We start from the raw sequence: 27,267 nt of genomic DNA on the forward strand, positions 1-27,267 counted from the left end.
GAAAATGTGACTATTTAATGCATTAGGTGAAAGGTTTTGCATAAAATCAGAAATCTGTGATCTGTCCCTGCTCCAATCAGTAAAAAATGCAAGATCCGTCACCAGGCTCGTGTGAATCAGACCCGGGCTCCACGCCGGGCCGTCCAGGACCCGGCCCCGGGCTACTTCCCGTTCTCGCTGAACATCCGCTCCTGGAAACCGAGGGTGACAGGGACCGGGGGGCACACATCAGGCCGCCCTCGGGGGCCCCCAGGGTCTCTCCGGGGAGGGGGGGCACACACTGGGGGTCCCCAGGACGTGGCGGCCCCACCCGCCCAGGCCCAGCCCCGGGCACTCACCGCCAGCACCCGCTCCAGCTTCACGGCGTCGGCGGCAAACTTGCGGATCCCGTCCGAGAGCTTCTCCACGGCCATCTGGTCCTCGTTGTGCAGCCAGCGGAAGGCCTTCTCGTCCAGATGGATCTTCTCCAGGTCGCTGGCCTGGGCTGGGAGGACAGGCGGCGTGGGCTCCTCCGCGTCCACCCACACCGCTGTCCCGCCAGGGCCCGGGCTGCCCCGCGCCCTCCAGCCCTCCTCCGCCCACAGCCCTGCCTCCTCGGCTCCGTCGCCCACGCCGCGGGTGGCCCAGGGGCGGCCAGGGACCTACCGGCCTTGACCGACAGCGTGGGCGCCAGCTTGCTGCCGTCCTTGAGCAGCTCCCCCAGGAGCTTGGGGGAGATGGTGAGGAAGTCGCAGCCCGCCAGCGCCTTGATTTCGCCCGTGTTGCGGAAGGAGGCACCCATGACGATGGTCTTGTAGCCAAACTTCTTGTAGTAGTTGTAGATCTTGGTGACACTTCTCACGCCTGGAGGAGGGGGCCCAGGCAGAGTGGCTACCGGGCCCCCACCTGCTGCCCTGCCGGCCCCGCCCCCGCCCCTCAGCGGGCTGCTCACCAGGGTCCTCCAGGGGCTCGTACACTTTCTTGTCCGTGTTGGCCACGTGCCAGTCGAGGATGCGCCCCACGAAGGGGGAGATGAGCGTCACGCCCGCCTCGGCGCAGGCCACGGCCTGGGCGAAGGAGAACAGCAGCGTCATGTTGCAGTGGATGCCGTGCTGCTCCTCCAGCTCCCTGCGGGCACAGGGCGGGCGGACGTGAGCTCCCCAGCCCTGCACCGGGGCGCGCCGTTCTCTCCGGCCGTGGGTTCGGGGCGGCCAGAGGTTTCTCCGTCAAGCCCACACCACCAACAGGGGCAGAGGCAGGAGCCCCCAGCCGCTCGGCTCAGCGCAGAGCCCCCGGGCCAGCTGCCACCGCGCCGTCCTGCCGTCTCACCCGAGAGCCACGGCCCCCTGACCCCTCTCAGCCTTCCCAGGCCACCCCTCGTCCACTGTGACAACCTGGGCTGAGCCCTGAGTACAGGGGGTGACCGTGCCCTGTCACGTGGCGGGGGCACGGAAGGCTGAGCCTCTGCTCAGACCCCTCCAGCCACAAACTCCCAACGGGAGCTTCAGGAGGGTCTCTGCCACGAGGCCGCGCTGGGGCGGCTAAGGGCCGGCACCCACGCCGGGAGTGGGCAGGCGGCTGGGCGGGCGGCAGTGGGAGGACTGCAGCTCCCCGGGAAGGCAAACACCAATGACCGGACGACCCGCACGCTTGGGCTTGGGCTGTGGCTGCACCCACACGTTCACAGCAGCGTCACCCGTGAGCCCCAGGGGCGGAACAGCCATGCGTGTGCACACGGAAGAACAAACAGGCACACGATGGGGTGTGCGCACGCAATGAGCATCTGCCTGGGAAGGAACACAGCCCAGACCCCCCAGGGCGGGCTGAGCCCCGAACGAGTGCCAGCCGAGGCCACGTGTCACCATCCGTCTGTGTGGCGCCCGCCATGGGCCGGGCGAGTGGAGGAGTGGCTGCTAGCAGGGGCGGGGCAGACACAGGCCCCCGACAGCAGCACCCCCCATGCTGCCCCGGGGAGACATGAGGGCTGCACTCCAGCCCTCCCATGTCCCCTTCCCGCTCGGGGGCGTGTGCTTGGCCAAAAAGGCCCACCCCGACCCCTGGAACAGGGAGACACTCACTTTCCGGCCTGGATTCCCTCCCAGGTGGACGAGAGCTTGATCAGAACCCGGTCCTTGCCGACCCCGGCGTCCTTGTAGAGCTCGATGAGCCGCCTGGCCCGGGCCACCATGGCCTCCTTGTCAAAGGAGAGCCTGCGAGAGCCAGGGGTCCGCAGTGAGGTGCCACCTCGGGGCACCTGCCAAGGACGACCGAGCCGGCAGCAAGCGCCCTGGCTCGGGCCGGCCTCTTCACAGAGGGGCAGGCAGGGCTGGGCCCCGCCCCCCCACCCCACGCCCTTACCTCGCATCCACCTCCGTGGACACGCGGCCCGGAATCTTCTTCAGTATTTCAGCCCCAAACAGCACGTAGAGCTTGTCGATGGCGTTCTGGATCTGCCCCTCCTGTGCCCTGAAATTCAGACGGAAAGCACAGGCAGCAGCCTGTGGGGTCGGGTGCAAAGGGCCCTGCAAAACGGATGCCCACGTCCCCTCTGAGAGCCCTCGCGTGCCACCCTCGGTCGCGGGGACCCCGCCCCGCACAGAGTGCGCAGCTCGGGGTGCATGGAGCAGTCGCCTCCGGAACCGCCTTATTCCCAGTAGAACCCCTCCGTCTCCGAGCACGTGGGGAAAACCCCCCTTCGGAGCTGCCTGGGTAGACGGGTGAAGTGCAGTGCACAGCGCTGGGCCCAGCACAGACCTCTGTCCGAGGGTCCTCGCTGGCCCCAAGCCCACAGAGGGGTCCCACTCAGGCCAGCACACCACGGCCAGAGCCGTGGGGCCGCCGACAAGGGCAGAGGGCGTGTGAGTGCCAAGACACTCCTCGTCACTAACGCTGGGAGCGCTGTGGCCTTCTGCCATCACGGGGTGAGGACCAGACATGGGAGGAGAAGGGAGAGCAAAGCCGCCTGGGGGGAGTGCAGGGTTGGGGGAGGGCAGACCCAGGCCACCTGCACGCCCCGGCCAGGGGCCGCTGTTCCCCGAGGGCACCGTTCTCACCCTGATGGACGTGTAAAACGACCCCTCGGAAAGGCACATTTGTGGAGACCCACACAGGCGTGGCGGCCCGGGGAAGGGGGCAGGACTAAGCACAGGCGGGCACCAGGGACAGTCCGGGACTGGACTATGGCCGTGGCTGGGTCGCGGCATAAATTCCCCACGAGAAACTGGACTGTGCACTGAGGACAGTGGGTTTGACTCCAACAAAGCTGCTAAAAGACATCAGTAAAAAAGACACCAAACGACAGAGGGCAGGTGGGCGGCCACCGGGGTGGGGGCCCTGATGGGGACGGGAGCTGGGGCCGCGGGCATGCCGGGGCCGGAGCGCCTGTGCACCAGGCTCCCAGCTGCACGCCTGCTTCGCATAAGGAACACGCCGGCAGAGCCGGTGACAATGCACACACACATGAGACGATGGTCCTGGGGGCAGGACCCCGAGAACTGCAGTTCCGTCGGTGAGGGGTCAAGCCCCTCAGTGGCCCCGCCGCACTCCCGGCCCCCGGCACTCACCCGCCCAGCCTCTTGCCGTAGGCGATGGCCTCCTCCACCAGCTCCTGGTAGGCGGGCATCTGCGCGGCCGCCAGGATCAGGGACGGGTTGGTGGTGGCATCCTGGGGCTTGTACTCGTCGATGGCTGGAGGGAGGGTTTGGGGGGCAGGAGATAAGTGGGGGCTTGCTTCCACCCCGCAGTCTGTGCCGGGTCCCCCCTACGCCCTGAGCACAGAGGCAGAGTCCAGGGCGTCTGCGAAGCTCTGGCTGCTGCCGGCTGGGCGTCGTCCTGCAAACTGCGAGGGTGTCGGTTCGATGCCCCATCAGGGCGCGGCCTGGGTTGCGGGCCGGGCTGGGGGCGTGTGCGAGGCAACCGCGTGATGTTTCTCCCTCACATTCGTGTTTCTTCTTCTCCCTCCCTTCTCCTCTCTCTAAAGATTAAATAAGTCTTAGAGAAATAAAAGTGTTTCCCGAGCCGGGGTGCAGCCACCCTGCACACACAAACACACACACATCCCTCCCCGCCCTGGGAGGCCGGCCGAGGGGCAGCTGTTTGCACAACGGTGGCTCCACCGGCGACACCAGGGCCAGGGACGGAGGGTCCCTGCCGCGCTGGGCGGGGAGGCAGCTGAGAGTGGTCAGCACGGCAGAGGGCGAGTCCAGCTCCCATGCAGCGCCAGTGACGGCGACCAGACTCGGTGATGGACGACTCCTGGCACTCTCTCCTTAACACGCCCATTCCTGGGAAACCCAGCTGAGTTCCCGGGAACCCGCAGGGCTGGCCTGCAGCCTTGCTGGCCGGCCGTCGGGGCAGGACACGGGTGTGCAGCGTGGCCAGAGGATGTGAGGCTTCAGCAAGTTTACTGGGCAGATTAGTTTGTTTTTTTTTTTTAAGGTTTGATTCACAAACTTTTTAGAGAGGGGAAGGGAGGGAGAAATATTAAAGTGCACAAGAAACAGTGATCAGCTGCCTGCCGCATGCCCACAGCTGGGGCCGCAACCCGGCGTGCGCCCCGACCGGGGATCAAACTGGCAACCTCGCGCTTTGCAGGCCGGCACTCAACCCGCAGAGCCACACGGGCCAGGGCTACAGGAGTGTGTGTTCAAAGTGCCCTTTGCTGGCAGGACTGCAGAGATGGGGAGGAGGTCAGGCGCCGGCAGGCCCTGGGAGGGGCAGCTGTGTCCTACCTGTGCCCACAGGGATCTGCAGTGTCACAGACCCGCCACAGAGCAGCCCCTCACCGCGCAGGCTGACACTGGCGGCCGCTGAGCCAGGCCCACGACCCATTAACGACCCGGTGCCAGGCGCCTGGGCCTGATCACACCATGGTCACACAGGGTGCCACCACAGCCGGGGGCTGGGCCCACAGTTCTTGGGACCCTGCGGACTAATATCGCAACTTCTTGTGCGTCTCTTTCAAAACAGCGGGTTAGGAAAGCGGTGTTCTGCGGCGGTGCTTACGACACGGGGTGTGTGCAACCCCGGCTGATGCACTGACAACGGGCCTTTCCTTGGGGAGAATCAGGCCTTGAAGGAGCTGACTTACAACTGAGAGGTGGAGCTGGGACTCAGCCGACCGGCTTCGGGTCCGGGGACCCGGAGGGGCCCAGTTCTGGGTGAAGCAGCCCCACTTTGGTTGTATTTGCAAAGAGGCCTTTGATCCCCACACCACAAAAGTAAGAACCTTCGCGAGTGCCCACAAAACCACAGGCCCACAACGACCTGCTAACACTTATGGACAGACAGCATCAGCTAATGCATTCTTATAACGCCAGCACCTGGGTTTAGATATCTCTAGAGAGAAGTAAGACAGCAAGCCTTCCCCAGAAGGTGGAACCCACAACCTGCAGGACACAGCACAGACCCCGGATGCCCCTGGGCCGAAACCCACGATCACTCAGAGGCAGGGAAACAGCCGCCAGGGTCCCACTGGGGTCGTTGCCCCGAGGTCCCAATGACCCAGGGCAGATGAAGAGGAGACCGAGGCCCCTGGCCCCGGGCTCCAGGCCCCCTGGAGGCCTGAGCTGGTCAGAGGGTTAAGGTACAAGGCCAGCAAGCCCATAGGTCGGCCCCAGGCTGATCGCCAAACATGCTTATTCATGCTGGTGAGCTCTGCTAGATAAAAGCAACCCTCTTAAGAAAACAAAACGCTCTTACTCAGTACTACCAAAGAGGGGTGACACCCACTTTCTCAAGTCACCATGAGAAAGCAGAAAAGAGAGGAGGCGCTTCCGCGCTGGGAGCCCCGGAGCTCACGCCCACAAGGCACCAGCTCCCTGGAAATGCAAGTTCCTCCGGCGAAACGGAGCGGCGACCCGTCGGCGGGACGGGCTGGGGGCTCCGGATGGGCCGCGCAGCCTCCACGCTCCCGGGCGAAGGTTGAATCACACCAGGAGATCCACATTGGCACAGCACGGCCCTGGCTGTGCCCGGCGCCCCGGGCTCTAACCGAGCTCCGCGGCCCGGTGGCTGGCACCGGGCCGCAGCCGGTGGCCCTGCGCCCGAGGCGGGGTGCGGAGTGTGTGCCGGGCGGGAGCAAAGCACAAGGGTGACCCCGGCACCCAGTCGTGTCCTGCTCAGCAGTCAGTCCTCGCTGAACAAAACCGCCCGGGGCGGCCCGGCTCGGGGTTCGCCTCGCACCCTCCCCGATCCCGTGCCCTCGCGACCCGACGCCCGCGGGCTAGAGCGCCGTCCCGCCTGGCTGCGGGGGCGCCCTCGGCTCGGGGGCGTGGCTCGGCTGCGCGCCCACGCCCCGTGCGCCGTTCTCCGGCCCCGCGCTCCGGTGGTCCGTCCCGACGCCGGCCCCGAGCTCCCCGAGGCCCCACCGCGGGTGCGGGACGGCGGAGCAGCGGAGCCCGGAGCGGGTCAGCGGGAAGGCGGGCCCGGAGCGCACCAGAAACTGCGTTTCCTGACCCGCCGCCGCACGGCCTCCGCCGGCCACCACACTCGGGGCCCCGCGCGGCTCACCGTGGAAGTCGCCCGTGTCGGCCACCACGGTGGTGAACTGCTTGAGCTGGTCCAGCGCGTTCTCCATCCTCTGCCGCTTTACCGGGGAGCCCGACATGGCGAGGCAGCAGCGGCAGTGCAGCGACCCACAATGCCCCGCGGCCCCGCCCCGGCCGCCAGCCAATCGGGAGCGGCGCGGGGGGTGGGCGAGGCCCCGTCGAGGTGAAGCCCCGCCCCTAGACCGAGGCCCCGCCCCAGGCGAGGCCCCGCCCCCCAGCGGCCTCGGCGGCTGGTTCGGGGGTCCCGGGGCCCCCGCGATCGCTGGCGAAATGGGCACGACGCGAACAGGTCTGCGAGGCAGCCCAGGGCCGGCGCGTCCAGTGCGCGCACTGAGCCTGCAGCCGGGGTGGGAAGCCCCCCGGAGCCGCGCGACCCTCGCGGAGCCCCCCGAAGGGAGACCCCCGTGGTTTCCGCCCTCTGCAAAACGCAGAGCGCAGTACCAAGGCAGTGAGCGGAGGCACGGAGTCCCAGGGCGCCCTGGAGACTTCAGCCCTCCGTATGGGCCGCAGCCTGAGCGCTGTCCGAGGGAACCCCCCGCCCTTGGCCCCTAGGAGACGAAAAGGGCCTTTGTTCCCTGAATGCGGCTGTGCCAGGCAGCTGCTCCCGCGGTCAAAGGGTGGGCGCTGGGCGGGCGGAGCGAGCTGGGGTGCCGGCCTGGGCTTGGGTCGCTGCCTACCCCAGTCCCCAGAGTGGGGGGGGGGGGGCTGCAAGTGCCCATGGTGCACCTGCGCCCCTCAGGCCTGGCTGCCCCTCCAGGCCCGCCCTGGGGTCAGTGGTGCCTGGTGCCTGGTGCCTGGAGGGGGGCCAGGAGTGGTGAGGCAGCGGGAGACTAGGCCCGTGTTTTCACTGTCTCCTGCAGATCCGGAGCCGCAAGCATGGGGCCGGCACGCCCGGCCTTGGTTCTGGGATGAGCACTGAGTAGCGCTACATTCACAAGCGGTCCCAAGGGCCTTGTGTCCTAATCAGATGTAGGAAATAAAACTCTGTCAACCTGGAGGCCCGGTTCAAGGCTTCCAGCCAGGCACGTATGTAGGACAGGTGCCCGGGAGAGGGGAGGTAAAGGTCAGGGAGGAGCTGGGGTTTCCGGGACTCGAGGGCCTTGGGTGTGGCCTGTGTGGACCTCAGTGCTAGCCTTGCCAGGACAACCGCAGTGGAAGGAGAAGGCCGCCAGGGGGAGACAGTGTGAAGGTCTCCGAGCTTTGGGGGTTTGCTGTGCAGGGAGCAGGGCGGGTGTTGTGGGGAGAAATGACTTCGGGTTTGTGGCTGGCGGCAGGAGAGGAGAAGGGCGTGCTCAGCCAGGCTCCTGGTGGACAAGGGCTGGGATACAGGGCGCTCATGTAAGCGTGGCCTGTGTGGTCAGTCGAGGTTGACCGGAGGGACAAGCAGCCGACATGGGCACAGATAAGGCAGGTGGGCAGAGCCTCTGCTGACCACTTTTTCTGCAAGTCCAGGCGCTGGGAGGGGACGGGGGCAGGAGGGCTGGGCATGGGCCAGTGACCTGTGGTCGACCTGGGCGTGGCCGGTGGGTTCGGCCACCTGCTCCTCCTGCTCCCCTGGGGAGGTGTCGGAGGGGTGATAGGGTGTGGCCCGGAGTAGGACAAGTCAGAGGCCACGGTGATGGGGAGGCCAAGCCGGACCGGTGCGTAGGTCCTGGGGCAAGTGTTGTGAGGAGGAGTTGAGTCACCTGAACAAGTGCAGGACAAAGGGCGTGAAGGGCTGAGTGTGCGACCGCCACCCACAGCCCGAGCTGCTCCCACAGACCCTGTTAGCTTAAAGTCTCACTCAGCCAGCCCTGGTTGGGTGGCTCAGTCAGCTGGAGCATTGTCCCGTAACCGAAAGGTTGCAGGTTCAATTCCCGGTCAGAGCACACGCCCAGGTTGCTGTTTTGATCCCTGGTTGGGGTGTGTGCAGAAGGCAACCGATTGATGTTTCTCTCTCTTTCTCTCTCTCTCTTTCCCTCTCTGTCTAGAATCAATGAAAAATATACTTGTGCAAGGATTAAAAAAAGTTAAAGTCCCAGTCAGCCGTTATCATCCTCCTTTTTTTTAAGATTTTATTTATTTATTTTTAGAGAGGGAAGGGAGGGAGAAAGAGAGAGAGAGAGGGAAACATCAATGTGCGGTTGCTGGGGGCCACCGCCTGCAACCCAGGCATGTACCCTGACTGGGAATCGAACCTGCGACACTTTGGTTCGCAGCCTGCGCTCAATCCACTGAGCTACGCCAGCCAGGCATCCCCCTTTTGATGGAGCTCTTTCCCCAAACACATCGCTGATCAACGGTCGGGTCTTCTGACCTGGGCCTTTGTGTCCCTCGGTGGCAGGAGCGACCTCTGCTGGGTGTCGTCTCTCCCGTCAGGGGGCGCAGCTCTGGCCGGCGGTTAACAGGCAGCAGGTGCGCAGCTTAGTAACAGGAAGAATTCGAAACACCATTAGATCCACAGAGCGACCTAGTGCACGTGACGAATGTAAACCAGGACTCAAACGATAAAACACAGGCCACTGTGATCTTGGGAAGATCGGAGGTAAATTTTTTACTTATTTGTATTGATGAGAGAGAGACCCACCCACGGGATTGGCTGCAGAATTGTAGTCCACACAGTGGACGATCACTCCGCCGTGAAGAGGAGGGGCCTCCTGGACCCCACCAGAGCGCGGATGGGCCTGCAGGTCACCGTGCTGAGTGGATGAGCCAGACGCAGAGGACAGACCCCGTGTGGTTCCCTGGCAGGAGGTCCCTGGGGGAGTCAGAGCCACGGAGACAGAAAGTAGGGCGGTGGGTGCCCGGGGCAGGGCGGGGGAGGGGCGGGAGGGAGTGTTTAATGGGGACGGAGCGTCAGCGGGGAAGACGGAAAGTTCTGGAGACGACGGAGGTGACGGCTGCACAGCAGTGTGAGTGTGTTTGACGCCCCTGAGCCCAGCGCTGAGACGCGGGCAAGCGGGCAAAGTCGATGTGTCTTTCATCACAGCCGCAGACCGCGGTCTGGGCGTGGCCCACCGGTCGGCTCCGCCCCCGTCCGAAGCTGCGGCAGCTGGAGCCTCCGCGTGTCCTCCCCACGTGCATCCCGGAAGCCCCAGCTCACGGCCACATGGGTGGTCCGGCCGTGTCTGGTCCTGTCCTGTTTAAAGGCACCCACGGCAACCGTGAAACGCATCCGGGAGAAGCGCACAGGCCGTAAGCCACAGACACGCTCGTCGGAAGGATAAACCCCTGCTCAGAACAGCAGTGGCCGTGGGGGCGCAGGCGGGGCGGGCGGGGCGGGGTCCCAGGCGCTTGGTTCCTCGGACTGGAGGGGGAGCGCTGGCTGCTCCCCCGGCTGCGCTGACCCCTCATCTCCTCCTCCCCGATTCAGCACTCACTCTCCTTCAGAGCGAAACCCCGCCCCTCACGGCTCTCCCGAGGCCTTGGTTTGCGTGAGTTCTTGTAAAACGTGCTGTTTCCAATACTTGGTTTTTCTTCCTCGTGTCCGTGGATTCTAATTCGTGGAATCTGTGGGTGTGTTTTCACTGGTCTGCAGCGCCTGCCTGCCCCGTGGCTCTCCTGTGGCACCCAACACGGGCTCTCCCCACCCCCACACCCACCCCCCACCCTGGTGGACTTCAGGGCGGGCCCTGGGGTCACAGCACAGGAGCAGGGCTGCTGAGGGGGTGACACAGGTGACTAAGCCCAGCACGGCTCGGCAGTCCCCTGTCCCCACGCCTCCCAGCACGGGGTGTCTGCCAGCTTCCTACTTTTGCCGGTCGGATAGGTGGAAAGGGTTTTCCTTTATCTTTCTCTGGCGCCTGGGTCTGAGCACCTGCTCAAGGACTAGGGGGGCCTGTGGGGCCCCCCCCCAAGTGCCGGGCCTGCTGACCTGCAGGAGCTGCGGCCGTAGATGCCACAGCAGCGCGAGTCAGACTCGGGGCCTCGGGACCCCGGCACGCACGTCAGAGTCACGGAGGTCCCGCAGAACACGGTCTGTGGGTCTCCTCTGCCGGCACGCACGGTCGTGAGCAGCTCACTGACAATTCAAGGGCGTGCACCAACTCTTCCCCTTTACAAGGACAGTGACAGGCCACCGCCCAAAAGCACCTGCGTCCGCCCCCTGGCTGGCCGCTGCACGCCACCAGGAAGAAGGGTCTCGGGTGCCCTCTCCGAGGTCATCCGGTCGTCTCAGGACCGTCCTGAAGGCAGGGGCCCCAGGCCTGTGGGCAGAGCGCTGAGCCTGGCTGGCGACTCTCTGGGCTCACGTCCGCCGTTTGGCGCCCACGCACTGCACAAATGAGACGTCTCTCACTGGCCCCTCCCACCCAAGCCCCCGTCCAGGCCCCGAGCCGCACACTCCCAGCCTCGTCCGCCCGGCTAAGACCCCCACGGGGGTGAGCCCACGTATCACTGTCCTCTCGTGACTGGGCCGCCTTCTGGGGAGCCAGCAGTGGACACGGGACGAGCTCATTTCTGTAAGAAATTCTTTTTAAAACCAATACAGTGAGGTCAGCGGCATGAGCCTTATCCCCTGGTCCCCCCTCGGGCCCACAGGGACAAGGACACCCGGTCCCATCCAGCGGGGGGGGGGGCATCCCCACCCTGAGGGAGGGGCTCAGCCTGGTGGGGACAGTGGGGTGGTCTTGTTGGGGTACTTTCAAGACCTTCTGGTGACGCCACACTGGTGGGTCTGTGGGTGTCCAGAAGGAGGGGCATTGCTCCCTTCTCCTCTCGGCTCCCCCTCCCCGTCTGCAGGGTCCCGCCCGGCTCCAAGGGCAGACCTGCTTTCCTGGCCTGGAGGTGGGGCTGGGTCCTCTCTTCCCTGGAGAGACGGGCTGAGCTGGTCAGGTTCCAGCGGTGGCCCAGAGGGCACCCGACACCCCCCAGTCCCGTTGACCAAGCCCTGCTGCACAGACTTGGCCCAGGGTGGCCTGTCCCGTCTATGCTGGATTTTCCAGACCCAGGGGCTGGTCCTGTCTCAGGGGTCCGCCAGCCTAGGGGCAGCCCTCCCAACTCAGCCCCGCCAAGCCCAACCTGCCCTCTGCACCCGAGCTTGCTCGGACACCCCTGCCCAGCAGACAGAGGCCCCAGGACTGGGCCCTTGGGACACCCTGAACCACGGTTGGTCCATCCACTCTTGTGGGCCCACGCAGGTCAAGACACTGGGGAACCAGACAGGTGCGAGTGCGCCCCCTGGCCGCCAAGGAAGGCAGCACACAGAGTTGCCAGCAGAGGGCACCAGCGGCCTCCAAAGGTGGGCACCGCACAGGGGGTCTGGGGCCTGCGGGTGGGGCATTGGGCCCTCGGGGCCCTCAGGGACCACTCCGATCCCGCACCTAGGGTAGCCCAGCTGACTGTCAGCGCCGCCCAGCACCCTCTTCCATCCTCCGCCCCCACCTCATCCTCAGCTTAGCTCTCCAAACCCTTCCTGGCTCCTCTGCCGCCCCTCCCCCACTCCCGCTCCCCTTGGTGACAGTCTTCGGGCCCTCCTTCCAGGCAGGGCCCCTCCTAACCCCTCACCTCCTGGAAAGGTCCCCTGCGCCCTCTCTGACAGGTGTGGAGGGGAGGGGAGGGTCACCCCGCCACCCCACCTGGGCTCTGGGGTCAGGGTCTCACTTGGGGCCTCACTGCCGCCCGGCCGCAGCCCACCCTGCCCGACTGCCCTCACGAAGGGCGCGACTTCAGGTCAGCGGCAGGACCCACCGCTCACCCCCACCCCAGCTCCAGGAGACACACAGCAGCGAGAGGAGACAATTAGTTTAATGTCACGGCCTTTGAGCTTGGCTCCCTCTCAGCTCTGGGTTGTGACCTGGAGTCCAGGGCCCTCGCAGGGCGAGGCTGGCCCGAGACTCGGTCACAGACAGTTCTTTTCCTGGGGCTCCGCCTCAGGGGTGGGGTGAGGGTGGGGTGTCCGAGGTTAGTGCTCAGGTGAGTCCAGTCCATGCCTCCTCCTTGGAAAGGCGAAGGGAGCCCAGCAGGTACCCCCAGGCCACCCCCAGGGAGCAGTGCATGGGGTGGGAGCTGTGGGAACTGTCTGGAGCAAGGGTCACCAGCCCGGCCAGCCCCGAGCCGGGGGCAGCTGCCCTTCCAGCCCACAGTGCACCTGGGGCGGCGAGGATGAGGGAACTGAGAGGCGTGTGAACTGAGCATCTCAGAGGCAGGACAGGGGCAGACTCACAAGCGCCAGGGACCCTCGGGTGGGTGGGGGAGGCCAGAGGAAAGGGGTTCTATGGCCTTGGGGAGTACTGGGAGGGGGCCAGGCTGCGTCTAGGGGCAGTGAGCAGGGGGGAGGGGCTGGCACGGCCAGGTGGCAAGTTTGGCTGAGGTGGGCCTTGGAGCAGGCAGGTGAGTGTGGGCAGGGATGTTGCTGAGCCTGAGGACAGGCCGTGTGCCATGAGGCAGGTGAGCTGGCCCCCAGGCAGGGGCAGGGCCCGAGGCCGACACCACACTCCCTCTGTGTCCAGGGCAAGAAATCCATACACGTGGGAAAATAACACTCCATGCATGGGGGCAGCCGCCTGGGGCTCTGCCCCTGCTGGGGCCTGAGGCGGCGTTGCGGCGCAGCCAGCAGGACCAGGTTAGCTGTCATCCTCCACCCTCCTCTGGTTCTTGGAATGGAACTTGTTCATGAGTTCCTCCAGCTCCGATCCGCCCTGCTGCTTCTAGGAACGGGAGTGGGGCGGTCTCAGCCCAGGGCACGCGGAGCAGGTGGGGGAAGGGAGGCGGGGGAGGCGGGCCGCGGCTCACCTCCAGGACGGCCTTCTGCACCGTGAGCTGGCTGTACACGCGGCTGCCCTCCTCCCCGCACACCTTCTTCAGCTCGTCTTTGTTGAGCGAGAAGAGCTGGGCGCCGGTCAGGATGCCCAGGCTGTCCACGATCCTGTGGGGCAGGCGGGCATGAGCGCGGCGGGCTGCGGCGTGGGCGTGGCGGCCACCTGCACTGCCCGCCCTCCGCGCTGCCCGCTCACCGCGGGCTGAAGGCCTTGGCTTCCAGCCAGGCGCGGACCTCCATAGGCCCCGACTCGTAGGTGAGCGGCAGGCGCACGGGGTGGCTGCGCTCCACGCGGAAGTGCCGCTGCGGCTGCGCCTTGAAGTGGCTGATCTTCTTGAGGAGCTCGTCGTTGACCTCGTCCATGTGGTGGATCAGCTCTGCGGGGCCAGCGGCTCAGGCCCCGCCCTCCGGCCCCGGGCGTCCCCAGCCCCCCCCCCGGCCCCGCCCTCCCCCGCCCCGCCCCGCCCCCTCACCCTCTTTGTTTCCTGCGAAGCTCGGAGGCAGCTTGTGCGTTGGGCTGGCAGGACCCCAGTATTTCAGACCAGGCTGCAGGTGGGGGAGAGCAGGGGGCGGGACCATCAGCGACAGCCGTCCCGCCGCGGGGTTGGAGTCAGGAGCGGGTGAGGAACCCCTCCCCGCTTTCCCTCCCAGGACCTGAGCCAGGCCCCCACCCCACCCCGCCCGGCACCTTTTCCCGTCACCCCCTGCAGCCACCACACGGCAGAGACCCGCAGCGAGGCCGCGTGCCTCCATCACCTGCTCCAGGGGGGCGCCCACGTCCTCCGGCCGGACCTCGTCCAGGATGTTGTGGGGCACATAGCCTGACTGGCCGCTGCGGCTGCGAAGCTTCCACCACTGGTGGCTGTCTTCCAGCACCTGGGGGCGCCGCACACCCGCTGTCGCTCCTGGTCAACAGGCCCCCGCCCCCGTGTCCCCGCCCCTCTGACCAAGGCACCAGTGTGGGGCGCTGGGACCACTAACACGCACCCCCCTCCCCCACAGATGATCCAGGGACAGCTTTAGCATCTCTCCCCTGAGCCCCAGGGCCCTATGGGAACCACCGCGGCCCCCTCCAGGGGCCCCTGGCCCAGTGCAACCTTTCTGCTGGCCCACAGGGGCCCACGCCCCCCCAGCACCCTGAGCCCGGGGGCCCCAGCCTGGCTGCAGACAGAGATGGATGCTTCACTCACTCCCCTCTCCTCCCCCAGGGGCGACCTAGATTTGGGGTTGGCACCAAATCCGGACGGGGGCACGAGTGACAAGCCCCCGGGGGGTTGGAGGGTCCCCCGGTCCTTGCCCCCTCTAATGCCTCCACAGGAGGGGGCCCCTCCTCCAGTATCTGCTAGGGGAGGGAGCTGGGGCTGTGGGACCGGATGGGAGCCCCAGGGGTCGGCCCTGGGGAGAGCAGAGGCCGACAGGCCAGGTCCCAGGTTACAAATCTGCCCCCGCCCACTCCCCCGCCCCCCCCCCAACAGGGCCGGCCCCCCCTGCAGGGGTGGGGCACTCACCTCCAGGACCTCCTCCTTGAGCACGGACAGCTCGTTGGCATTTCGGGCCGTGAAGTCGTAGAGGACCTTGACGTACTTGGCCATGGCTGGCGTGGGTTCTGGTTCGTAGCCCCTGCGTGGCACAGGAGGGGCTGAGCCGGGGTCTCCTGGACCTGGGGCCCCACGGGGGGAGCCGCTTCCCAGGCGCTCAGCTGCCTCCTGCTCCGCTCTCCAAGGTCGCAGTGGAGAGAGCGTCAGCTTATCATGGGGAATGGAAACTGTGGCAGCCGCAGAGCGGCCGGGGCCCCACGTGTGGGGGGGGGGGGCAGGCGGCAGGCAGCGGCGGGGGAGGCTGGCGGGACCTGGGTGCCCTGGGCACAGCAAGGCTGGCGCCCGCCCAGGCCCCCTTGGGGGTCTCCAGGCCCAGCCCCCAAGAGCCAGGTGTGGACCCAAGAAATGACAGGGTCACATCCATCCCTGGAAAGCAGCTGACCTCAGAGGGGAGGCCGGACATTTGCAGAGCCGTGGCCCCTTCACGTGGCACAGACGGTGCCGGAGAGCCCTGGTGGGGGGCTGCCTGTGGGCGCCCCGACCTCAGCCCAGAGCACCCGGTGGCTGCCACCCAGCCCAGCCCTCTGGCGGGTCCTGGCCCCTGACCATCACGGTGCCTCCCTCACCCAGTGGCTGGCCTTGGGACCTTGAGCAGGCAAAGGGTCCGAGGCTGGGGTGTCCGCTACAGCCCCCGGTCCGGACTGGCCAGAAGGAGCCAGCCACATCAGAGGAGGAAAATGCTCCTTATAGGGGCCCTTGTGAAAGCCTGGCCCTGGGACCCTCCCCTCCTGCAGCTGAGTCCGGGGGGGTGGCAGGGCGGCCCGGTGCTCCCCAGGCTGACCCCTGGCCAGGAGTGAGAACAGGCCCCGGGGCTGCGGGGCGGGCAGGGAGGCAGCCTGTTGTGGCCCAGACCCGCTGTGCCCCCCTCCGGCTCTGAGGTTGGGCCTAAGTCCACTCCAGCACGGGGGCAGGGACTGGTGAACCCCTCGAGCTCGGTGGCCCGGTCAGCTTCCAGCCACAGCTCTGAGAGGTGAATGTGGGGACGGAGAAGCCTCACGAGGGCGGTGAGGTTACCGGTGGCCGCCGCCACCTTTCTTCGAACTGAACATCATCGAGTGAGAACAGGAACCTGGGTCCGGTCTGGAAAGTTCTACGTGGACCCACGGGAGCAAGGCACTTGCCACACCGGGTGGCCGGCTGCGACACTCGCCCACTTGGAGGGGAGCTCACCTGTGAGCATGTGCGGAGCCGACCGGGGGGAGGACGTCTCCAGGGGCTGTGGGCTCAGCTGCGAGGCTGTGCTTCGGGGAGTTTCGAAAGGATGACCGGCTGGCTGGAGTCTGCTGTGGGGAAGGGGGCCACTGGGCTTGGGGTGGGGCAGGGGCGGGGGGGGGGGGGGACGGTGGCAGTGGTGAGGGTGGTGGGGGCAGGGGGCTGAGGAGGCAAGGGTGGGCGTCTGACCTCGTCACCCGGGGCGGCGGCCGGCCCCTCCACCTCCCACGGGGCCTCCTGCAGCACGTCCAGGGGCGGCTCCCAGCCGCTGTGGAACTTGGGCACGTACAGCGTCACCTGCGGCTCCCGCGGCCACTCGGCGCTGCGGCGGGACATCCAGGGTGAGCCAGAGCCCGCGCCACCCACAACCCCCAGCCCTCCCTGCCCGAAGCTGTACCGGGGGCGCGTCCAGGTCTCCCCCAGCGAGTCCCACAGCCCCATCTCCTTGGGAACGAGGTGGCCCCGCAGGAAGCTCACGGCCTCTCGGGAGAGCAGGGGGCTGAAGACGGAGCGGGCGATGTCCGGGCCCCCACAGGTGCTGACGATCTGAGGCACGAGGCAGGTCAGAGCGGGCCCCAGCCGGGCCCCAGCCTGCAGCACCCCAGGCCAGCTGCACCCCTCGGCAGGCACGTGCTCCCCGCACCCTCAGCCGAGGCAGCCCCGCCCCCCGCTCCCCCACCCCCGCCCGCCCCCCGACCCCAGGCACCAGATCCAGAGGCCCGAAGAGGAAGTGCACCAGCTCCGCGGCGCTGGGGTTCTGAATGTGCTTCTGCAGCTTGGCCTGGGGGCCAGAGAGGGCGCTAGTGAGCAACTGGCGGACACACCGGGGCGGGGGGGGGGGGGCGAGCGGGGGGCGCGGACCCGGGGCCCCACCCTCAGTGTCCGCACAGAGGGCAGGGCCGGAGGGGGGCTGCTGGGCTCACCAGCAGGTTGATGGCCAGCTTGGTTTTCTGGAAACAGTCCACAAACTCGGCCTCGGAGGGGGGCCGGGCCCGCAGCGTGAGGACACCCTCTGCAACAGGGGGGCGGGGCGGGGGGAGCCTGGCTGGCCCCATCACTGTGCCGGTGGGTCGTGCCTGCAGCCCCGTGCAGCCTGCCCCCGTTCTGGTCCCCGTCCCAGTCCCTGCCCCCCCCCCCCCCCCCGCCGCCGCCCTCTCCCCGCCCCCAGCACCTGCCGGCCCCTTCTTCCCCTTCTTCTTTCCCTTCTTGCGCTGGTTCAGCTGCTTGAAAGCCTCGGCCGCCTTCTGCAGGCGCGCCACGAACCATTCGATGTCGTCCAGGGCACAGTTGAGGATTTGCTGGGGTCAGAGCAGGAGCGGGGGTCAGCTGGGCGCCCAGAACACCCACGTGATGCCCCTTGGCCCCTGGCCCGGGGGAGGGGCAGGTGTAGCCTGTGGGGGGCACTATCGGGCTGAGACCCACCGTCTCCTTCTCTATTTTCTGAGCCAATACAGCCCGCGGTGGCTCCTCGTCCTGCGACTCCTGACGGTAGAAGCCTGGATAGGGGGCGGGGGTGGGGGTGTGGGGGGGAGGCAGAGCTGCTGCTGACTGAGCCCCCCCAGGGACGGCATCAGCCTCCAGCCCAGCGCCCTCGACCCACCTGGCTGGCTCACGCGGTTCTTGGGGGGAGAAGCGTCCTGGGCGTAGTGGTGCACGGGCACGGGGGCGGGGCCCTGGCGGGGAGGCAGCACGGACTGCCGCTGCCGGAGCTTCTCCTGGTGGCCCCTGCAGTGGGGGCGAGGCTGCTCAGCGGCTGCGCCCTCCTGGGGGCGGCCCCTGCCCGCTCCCCCGCAGCCCCACACCCACTTCAGGGTCTGCGGCCGCATCTTCTTCCCCAGGCGGCAGTCGGCCAACGCGCTCTCGATGTCCTCGTGCACCAGCTCCGCCTGCGGGGAGGGGCGTCAGGCTGGCTCGGCCCCGCCCCCGCGCGGCCCACCGCCCCCACCCCCACCCCCACCCCTCCCCGCGGCCGGCTCACCTCCACCTCGTCGCAGTGGAAGAAGTGGATGTCCGGCTTGCTCTGCTCCGAGTCCTGGCACACGAGCAGCAGCACGGAGGGGTAGCGCAGCTGGTTCAGCACCGTCTGGTTGTGCCGCACGGTGGACAGCGGGAAGTTCTCAAGCTCCTCCTGCGGGGGCGGGGGCACGGGGGGCGCGGGGGCGCTGAGACGAGGCCGGACCCGTGGAGCACACCGGCGGTGGGCCCAGCACACGGACTCTGCCACGGACCCAGGTACAAGCGTAACTTGCGGGCACAGAGAAGGGACGTGGCCCAGGTGTGGATGCAGACACGGACCCCACGGGGCAGAGGCCACAGCTCCCGCACACGGACCCCCTCGCCCAGCCACGCCCGGCTCTGTGCCCGGAGTGCAGGCTCCGCCGAGGCGGGTGCGCCCGGGGTGCGCGGCTCCCTGGACTCTGGGCCCTGGGCCCCCAGCCCTGCCGGCCTGGCCTTCGCCCTTGCCCCGCCCCCGCCCCCGCAGAGAGGCCCCCGCTGCGGCCCCACCTGGGACTCCATGTCCAGCAGCCGCAGAGCCTTGTCGTTGACCTGCAGCAGCATCTCCTGCATCCAGATCTTCTCCTTGGAGCTCAGCTGCACCAGCTTCCGGATGGCGTCGTCCACCGACACGATGGCCTCGCTCTTGTCCATGATGAATGTGGCCAGGTGCTGGGGGTGTGGACGGGTGGGTGGTCACCCTGGGCGGAGCGTTCCCTGTGCCTGGAGCCAGGGCCCAGCAGGGGCCCCGCCCAGGGCCCCGGGGGAGGAACCCCTGCCCTGGGGCCTGAGGAGGCACAGCACCCCCTCAGGGCAAAGGGAGGTCTCTCCCTCCCTGAGCAGGTCTGTAGGCAACCGCCCAGCCCTGACAGAACCTGGCTGCCCCACACAAGTGGTCCCCACACCCCTTGCCTCCTGGCGGGCTGCCCGCAGGGCCTCTGCACTGGCTGCCCCTCCCCCTCCCCCTTCCCCCTCCTCCCCCGCTCGGAGACAGGGCCCTCCCAGCTACAGCACGGCTCTGTCAGCACACCAGGTTCCAGACCTGCCTTATGTTTTTTTGTTATCATGAGGTGACCCCATCTGTGTGTGACGCCCTCTGTGCTGCCTGCACGAGGGCAGGGATTCGGGCTGCTGGGTTCACTGCCGTGTCCCCAGGGCCCCAGGGACCGTGCCCCCACACGGCAGGCCCTCGGTGAGCGTGCAGGGAACGAGGGAGCTTTCCGGGGGCAGCCCTGGGGCCCCTCGGCCAGCCCGGCGCACCCCCCCCACCACTGCCCCGTGTCTCCCAGCCTGGCTCCGCCCGCCCGGGTCGGGCCTGCACTCGGGAAGCAATGCCACACGAACACACACTCGGCCCTTAGCCCCCAGCTGTGAGGCAGGCTCCGTGCAAGCGTCACCCAGAAGGGCCGGTGGTCTCTGCGGGTCCCGGAAAGGGCTCCGTGGGGGGGCCTCGGAAGCAAGGAAGCCGGTCCCGGCGCTCCGAGGAAGAGGCCAATATATCTGACCTAGTGAAAATGTGACTGCTCCTTCCGGGACAAGACACCATATGCAGAGTGAGAACGTGGGGACAGCACAGCACAGGTAAACGGGCACGGCGACGGGTAGTCGTCCTAACGCGTGAAGAGGCCGACACACACCCCAACAGTGGTTCCCGCTTTGCTCCAGGCCCCACTGGGTTACGCGCAATAGTTAAGGGTGTCGGCATAAATGCATGAATGAGTACGTAGGTTATCGTCTCAATAACAAAACTCAGTAGGCAGAAGACGTGCCCACAGAGCCTACAGGAAAACGTGTTCACGTGGCGTCACTACAGGGAACTGCACACGATCTCACCCAGTGACAGGTTTGCAGGTGGACACTCGGAGACCGTTATTTCGGGAACAAGTCATCGCTGAGTTTTCTACCTCGTCTACGGACCAGTGCTAACAAGCCCCGTGGGCTGAGATGTGGGGACGCAGGAGCCCTCTGGGGGGAGAGAGGCCGCTGTGGGGGGCTGGTAAGTGTGGTGCGGGGCCAAGGCTGCCCCCTGCAGACCCATGAGTGACAGTGCAGGCTGGACTCGCCTCTGCATCGGCCGGCAGGGGACACAGGGAAGTGGGCAGACACCCGAGCTGGCAGCCAGACACCGCATCACCGAACCAAAAAATACCGTGCGGCTGGGCCCGAAACACGTCAGGGAATTTCTCTTTCCTTTGGTTTTGAGGACTTTATATATTTACTTTTTAGAGACAGAGGAAGGGAGGGAGAAAGAGAGGGAGAGAAACATCAGTGTGTGGTTGCCTCTTGTGCTCCCCCTACTGGGGAATCTGGCTCGCAAAGTGGGCATGTGCTGGGACTGGGAATCGAACCAGTGACCCTTAGGTTTGCAGACCAGCGCTCAATCCAAACGATGCCCCCCCCCCCCAGCCAGGGCTCAAGTCAGCAGCTTTCGAGTGAGTGGAACCATACAGGGTCTCTGACTGCAGCGGAATCCAAGTAGAAACCACTAACAGAAACGTGGCCGGAACTCCCCAAGTTACTGCGAGTTAAGCAACACGTGTCTGAGTAACCATGGGTCGTGCAGACACGAGGAAAATTAGGAAGCACAGGTGACCCCTGAACAATGTGGGGGTGAGGGGCGCCAACCTCCGTGCATTCGAAAATCCGAGTATAACTGTTGACTCCCCCCAAAGGTGACTACTCCCAGCTTACTACTGATGGGAGGCCTCACTGGTAACTGTTGGTCTCCACACAGTTTGTGTGTCTTCCTGTCGTTCTCAAATCAGTAAATACAGGAAACTATAGACCAGTATCTCTAATACACACTAATGCAAAAAACCCCGTGAACAAAATGTTAGCGAATTAGCACCTCCACACACAGAAACTATGAAACTGTAACACACCACGGATAAGTGAGGTTTACCCCAGAAACACAAGGCTGGTTCAACGGTAAAGCAAAAACGAAAAGCAAAACACGGTCACTGTCGTTCAGAAAAAGCGCTCGCTGAAGCTCAACCACCGTCCGCGCTGCGAGGCCTCAGCTCACGCAGCGCAGAGAGGGACCCCTCTGTCCACGAAGGGCGGCGGCAGCGGCAGCTGGGCCCAAGCTGGGACTCGAGGCCAGGGGTCTGGTCAGCGTGCCCCTGGGTCCTGGCCAGGGCCACCCAGGAAGAATGGTAAAGCGGCTGAAAGAGGGCACGGAGGACAGAGGATGGACACACAGAGCATCCGGCGACTCCGCCAGCAGAACTCCGGGGAGAAGTCAGGGAACTCAGCCTAGATTCGGGGCGCGTGGTCCCGGGGCAGAAACTCCCTTGTTCCTCTACAGGCTGCCACCAGACCATCAGAAAGTGAAATTGGGGGAAAAAAATAGAATACCATTTATAACAGCACACAAAAGCCAAGTACCTAAGGAGTGTTTCAACCAAAGACACGCAAGAGCTCCGCAGTGGAAAAGGCCAGCCGGGACCTGAGAGGCACTGGAGGCGCCCTGGTCAGTGCCAGGGGCCCCTAGGAAGACGCCCCACACAGCGAGGGGGCTGCCGCCGTCCAAGTCAGCTCACAGGGCTGGCCGAGTGCCAGTCGGGACCCTGGCAGGCTTTTTGGGGGGCAGAACTAGCCACTTTGACTCTGCAGCGTACACACACGCACGTCGGCAGAACCGAGCACAGGCAGGGACACCCTTGGGGAACTCGCACCGCCCGGCCTCCAGGCCGGTGGGGCCGCGACGAGTAAATCAGCGTCCCCCGGAGAGTCCAGGAGTCCGCTCGCCTGGACCCAGCCCACCTGTGCTTCCCCCGGAGCTACAGCGGGGGAAGAACGTCCTCTCGACAGAGCCCCCCCACCCCGTTGCTGCAGGGGAAACCGCCACGGGTCCCCTGGGTGAGCCCGGCGTCCACGCCACACCCGGAGGGACTCTGAGATGACTCACAGACCCGCGGGCACCAGCCTCGAGCATGAGGCCCCTCACAGAACACGCAGGAAGGCGCCTCGGGCGCCACGGGCCAGGCAGGGATGACAACCAGACCACCATGACCGAAACAGCGGATACGCCAGGTGTCGCCAAAACTGACCGTTTCCGTTCAGCCCAAGACAGCCACGCTCACGAATCCGCAGGCCACACTGGCGGCCGGCCTGGCCGGTCCAGATGCCCGGGGTGCGGGCGGGACGCTGCCAGCCACCAGAGCCCCCCCCACCGACGCCCGGGCACAGCAGCGGGGGGGGGGGGGGCGCCGAAGCACCCCTCAGCCCAGCGCCGGGAGGAGCCTTGCCCCCGGCTCCTGTTTCCTTCAAGTGAGTTCACAGAGCAGAACAAGGGCAGCTACAAGCCGCGTGATTCTGTTTGTGGGGGACACTCGGAAAGACAAAGTGGGTGACTGGGGGCGGAGCAGCGTGCTGCCCGAGGTGGGGCCGGGGCCCCACGGGGCCGGCAGGAGGCCATCTGGGGGGACGGAGCCCTTCTGGGACCTGCACGGCTCTGTTGCTGGTGGCGACCACACGGTCTGTCACCAAACTGCACACCCTCCATCCTCCACATCAATTTTTCTGACGCTAATTTAGGGAAAAAAACAAACAAACCCTCATTGCCAGGGTGGGTCTGACCCGGCCTCCACCTCTTACCCTCTCTCTGTGCCTCAGTTTCCTCCTCTGGGAGGAGCTGGCCAGCCCTGCCGGTGCCCCAGCCTCACCAGCTGTGGGGAGGGCAGAGGACTGCCCCCTGGGGGGGTCCTTCCACAGGCCAGTCCAGACCAAAGTCCAGGAGCAGGGCCCGGAGGCCTGGTGGCACAGGCGGCTCCTCACCAAGGAGGGCAAAGTCCCCCTCCCCCAGAGATGTGGCACAGCCGCCCGAGGACAGGGACAGACCTGACTCACCCACCGTCCATACCCTGACCTTGGACACTGAGCCAGCAGCAGTCACCAGCCTGCCCAGGCGGCCAGGGAGGGCGTGTCACCCGACACGGCCCAGTGCAAGAGCCCCAGGAAGTCCCGGCGTCTCTGTGGACCCATTGCACGGACGAGGAAACCGAGGCTCAGGAAGCAGTGACTTGCCTGGCCTCTGTGGGCGGGGAGGGAAGCACCTGCCTTCCTGGTCCAGGTCCCCCAACCTCCCGGGCCAGGGGACCCCGCCTCTCTCCCCCCTCGGCCATCCCCAGCCCCGCTGTCCTGCAGGCTGGACAGGGACCGGGCACCGGGGATGTGGCCAGCTGCCCGCAGCAGGAAGGCCACTTAAAGGGCCGGTTCCCACGGTGTGAGAGCGAGTTCGAACCGACCTCAGAGGAAACCCCTGCGCTGGCGGCTGGTCCGTCCTCCGAAGACCAGGCTCCCCGAGCCCCCCGCCTTCCCTGCAGCTGCTCAGCGCAGGGTGGCCCAGCTCCATCCTCCCCTCCGGCTCGCCCCACCCTCCCGCTGGGCCTGCCCCCCGAGGGCGGCCAGACAGGACCCAGGGCGCAGACACCCCTGTACCCCCAGACCGTGAGCCCCCAGAGCTGGAGGGAGCCCCCACTGTGGCTGAGCCCAGGTGGGGCGTGGGGCGGCCCTGGCTCTGGTCGCCTGCCGTGGGGTCAGAACCTGGGCGGCCCACCTCTCCCGGGGCCGTGGTGTCCCCCACCCTGGGGCCCCGGGGTACTGAGGGGGGGGGCGCTGAGCAGGACGGGGTGCCCGGGGCGCAGCCTCACCTGGACGTGGTACTGGGAGGTCTCGTGCATGATGACGTTGGAGTTGGAGTACTTCTTCCGCTGTTCTGAACGGGGACACGCCAGTCACTCACCCACCCCAGGCGGCAGGCCCCAGGGCCCCCGGTCCACGTGGCCGGGACCCCCGGGCTGGGCCACAGGAAGGGGGGCGGCGACGGTGCGGACATGAGGGGTACTGCTCTGCGGGGCCCCGTGGCCACCAGGAGGGGCTCGAGGTCCCGGCAGGAGGCGGACCCCCCACCCCTGTCCTGAGGACGACGCTCAGACAGGTGGTGGCATGTATGAGCAGGGTCTGTGGCGGTGGGGGTGCAGGGGGCCGCCCCACCTTCCCCGGGGCAGGGGTCGGGCCAGGGCCTTCCCCACCCTCGCCGCCAGCTAACACCCCCCTGCCCTCTGTGGGGCTCCTGGCCCTCCAGACCGGGCGCCCTGTCCACGGGCATGAATGAGCTGGTGCCTCTGAGGCAGGGCTGGGGTGTGCCTGGGGGGAGGGGCTGGCCGAGGGGGCCTCCCCCACCCGGGAGCAGACACCTGGCACTCAGCGCCGTCCGATCCGGTTGCAGCGCGGAGCTCGGCCGAATCGGTATTGATGGCCCTGAATTATTAGTAAAGGCCTCTCCCCTTACCGCCATGGGGGAGGGCTGCTGGGGCCTGGAGGGCCAGGGTCCCCGAGCCGCCTCTGGGTGCCCGGGGCCACCCCGCATCACCCCTTGGTGGGGCCCAGCAGAGCATTACGGAACGGGGGCAGGGGGTGGCAGACCCTCCCTCCTGCGACCGCACTCACCAAACAGGTCCTTGGCACTCATCTTGGCCATGGTGTCAGACCGGCCCAGGCTGCCGCTGTGGGGAAGGCACCGGTAAGGGCGGGGCCCAGCTGCACCTCCCTGGGCCGCCGGTGGTTGAGAGCGAGGGGTGAGCCGGGCGGGTGGGGACTCACTTGGCGGGGCCCGGGCAGCAGCTCAGAGACCCTGACTGGCTCATGGCGTCCTCAGTGGCAGCGGAGGGCGGACCTCAGTGTGGCCTGAGTCCAGGGCCTCGTGCCTGGCTCACACCTGAGTGGACGGACAGCAGCGCTGACACCTCCCGGGGCTGGTCCCCGCCCTGCTGCTCCCCAGGCCCTGGGGCTGGGGCCCTGACCGCCTGTGCAGAGTCCCGGGACCACCTGTCTCCGCCCCATGTCCCGGCGGGCCGTCACCACAGCCCCGCCATACCCCAGACCCTCGGTCCTCCACACGCACACCCAAGGATGGGCCAGCAGAGGCATCCCACCCCCAGAGGCTGCCTGGGATGGGGGGCTCTGCAAAGGGTCCTGGGGGCCTTAAAGGGGGGGTGAGGTGGGAGCACCTTTCAGCAGAGGGAATGGCACTGTGAGAGCCCTGAGACAGGACGGGGCCAGACCAGGGGACCCTGGGGAAAGTCAAGAGGGAGCCCCCCCGGGGCTCGGGCAGAGCCTGGTTCCCGGGGGTCTGTGCCCCGTGGGGATCTCTGGGCCCACGTCATCCTCCCGTCAAAGGTCACCGGAGAGCGGTCTCCGTGTCTGGGGTCTGCCAGAGGCGTGGCCACACGCCGGGGCGCTGGTGTCCAGGGCAGGGGGCGGCCCAGGGTGTTCTGGTCTGACGAGGTCCTCCCTGCAGGAAGGCCTCCCCGGGGGCCTGGGGCCACTGCCTCCCACCTGCCTCTGTGGGGAGGGGCGGGGGAGGGGCCTGGCCGGATTCCTCTGCCTGCCGCCCAAGAATGCCTGGAACGCTCGTGACCTCAGTGGGTGAGCCCGAATATTTGCTTAATGGGATTCCTGGCGGGCTGAGCCAAGGGCGCTGGGCACGTGTGTCCAGGGACACGCACCTGGGCGAAGCGTAGGCCTGCGGGCACACAGGCGTGCCCAGGCCAGGACGGGCCCCTCCCCTCGGGAGCCCAGGCTGGGCCCCCGTGGCCTTCAGCTCCCGGGGCAGCAGGGCGGTGGGCGCGGGCACTGTATCTACCTCTGGGGGGGGGCACGTGGGGTCCCGTGGCGGGAGTGGGGCTTCCTCGGGGGGCGGGGGTGCCGTGCGGCCCCAGGGGCCAGCCCAGGCCGCACTTCTGTTTACAGCAGTCATTTTTTCCGGGTGCGAGCGGCACACCGGTCACAGAGTGGGGGGGGTGGGGGCCCCAGCAGGGCAGGGAGGGCGGAAGGACAGGCCCCGGGTTCAAACTCCAGCCTGCAGCCCAGTGACCTCGGGGAGGAGTCAGCCGAAGGCCCGGGAGAGCCAGGCGGGGCTCTGAAAGGGGGAGACCCTCTGAGGCTCAGGGGTGCCCAGGTCCGGGAGCCGCGGGTGAGGAAGGGGCCTGTCCTGGGCGGGGAGGGGCACGCCTGGGAAGGAGGGCTGGGGGCCGCAGGCGCCCGGGGCGCACGAGGGAGCAGGAGCGGCAGGCTGGAGCGGCAGGGCCGGCAGGGGCTCTGAGCCATCCAGGCGCGGCACTAGGCAGGGACCAGGAGAGGCCTGGGCAGGGCTCGGGTAGTGTGTGTGAGTGTGTGTGTGAGTGTGTGAGTGTTGTGTGCACAAGTCAGGCAGGGGAGGTGCCACCAGCTGGGCCCTGCCCCTGCCACTAGGCCTGGGGTGGGAGCAGAGACGGTTGTGAAGAGCCCTGCCTAGCCCCCTGCGCTGCCACCAGGCACAGCCCCAGGCGCAGGGGCTGCCCCCGCCAGCCTGGCCCAGGGAGGGGGCCTGACTGAGAGCCAGGGACGGGGTGCCCAGGCCCCTGCCTGGCCCCCACCCTGCTCTGCCCCGCCCCCAGCCGCCTCCTCCCTGAAACTCCCACACCCTGACCGTGACCGGGAGTCTGACCCCAGCCGGACGTTCCCTGGCCCTGGATCCCCCCACACACACCCAGGAAGTGTCTCCTGCCGTCTGACCCACAGGGAGCCCCCGCCAATCCAACAGTCTTCCCCGGTGGAGGCCTGTCCGGGACCGGGTGGTGGGGTCTTCCAGAACCGGAAGAACCCCGCTCACCGCCCCTTCGACGAGGACCCGGCTCCCCGCACGGAGCCCTACGGCTGGCATCAGGCCGGCCGGCTGACTCAGTGCCCTGGCTTAAAAATGTCCCCGCGCCCCAGCGCCACCTGGGACCGGACGGGGCCGGCAGGGCCGCAGCGGGACGGGCTCCTGGCCACAAGCCCGGCGCAGCCCCTGGACCCCCAACCAATGCCTCCCGCCGCGGCCGGGCCGGCAGACCCCGCCAGCAGACCGGGGCTGAGCCCCGCGTTGCACCGCCTCCTGGGGAAGCCGAGGCCCGGGCCGCCCGCCGTCGGAGCGCGCGCCTCCCGCGTCCCCCTCGCCAAAGCCGCCCCATCCAGGCCGTCACCCCGCGGGGCGCTCACCTGCTACTCTTGGCCCCGGGTCCCCACGGCCGCACGTCTGTCCGCTTGTCTGTCGGCGGCCAGGTCCACGGGCAGGAGGACGCGCAGCGGGGCCGGGCCTGGCCGGACGGGGGCGGAGCCGCCAGGAGGAACCTGAGCGGCAGGTTAGAACCTGGGCGACGCGGCGCGGGGGCGG

The 27,267-nt window shown here is 67.2% G+C and overlaps 2 protein-coding genes and 1 long non-coding RNA gene across 4 annotated transcripts; 1 reads left to right on the top strand and 2 right to left on the bottom strand.

The window, feature by feature from the left end:
- Positions 1-6,645, bottom strand: TALDO1 (transaldolase 1). Its single transcript, XM_028515434.2, has 8 exons — positions 6,490-6,645; positions 3,543-3,666; positions 2,338-2,445; positions 2,058-2,189; positions 932-1,107; positions 646-843; positions 339-484; positions 1-191 (listed from the first exon to the last, which is right to left on the bottom strand). Exons 1-8 carry the CDS (start codon positions 6,584-6,586, stop codon positions 162-164), a joined length of 1,011 nt encoding a protein of 336 aa, XP_028371235.1. The 5' UTR covers positions 6,587-6,645; the 3' UTR covers positions 1-161.
- LOC118501420 lies at positions 2,972-22,422 on the top strand. Its single transcript, XR_004904075.1, has 3 exons — positions 2,972-3,206; positions 6,973-6,975; positions 22,411-22,422. It is a non-coding gene; the product is annotated as an uncharacterized LOC118501420 (long non-coding RNA).
- Positions 12,236-27,199, bottom strand: EPS8L2 (EPS8 like 2). Of its 2 annotated transcripts, none has more exons than XM_028515419.2 (21): positions 27,093-27,199; positions 24,675-24,789; positions 24,522-24,577; positions 23,723-23,787; positions 18,579-18,740; positions 18,052-18,201; positions 17,880-17,959; positions 17,674-17,798; positions 17,496-17,569; positions 17,245-17,371; positions 16,997-17,085; positions 16,780-16,854; positions 16,471-16,619; positions 16,263-16,395; positions 16,032-16,141; positions 14,772-14,883; positions 14,020-14,139; positions 13,737-13,809; positions 13,460-13,640; positions 13,239-13,371; positions 12,236-13,153 (listed from the first exon to the last, which is right to left on the bottom strand). In XM_028515419.2, the coding sequence occupies exons 2-21, from the start codon at positions 24,716-24,718 to the stop codon at positions 13,070-13,072; spliced, it is 2,142 nt and encodes a 713-aa protein (XP_028371220.1). In that variant the 5' UTR covers positions 24,719-24,789; positions 27,093-27,199; the 3' UTR covers positions 12,236-13,069. The 2 variants fall into 2 exon arrangements, with proteins under 2 accessions (XP_028371220.1, XP_035885771.1); XM_036029878.1 differs by having other exon boundaries at positions 16,032-16,144.
- Between the last annotated feature and the right edge of the window lie 68 nt (positions 27,200-27,267).

Source organism: Phyllostomus discolor, chromosome 6 (assembly GCF_004126475.2).
Source record: "Phyllostomus discolor isolate MPI-MPIP mPhyDis1 chromosome 6, mPhyDis1.pri.v3, whole genome shotgun sequence".
In the NCBI taxonomy this organism is placed as follows: domain Eukaryota; kingdom Metazoa; phylum Chordata; class Mammalia; order Chiroptera; family Phyllostomidae; genus Phyllostomus; species Phyllostomus discolor.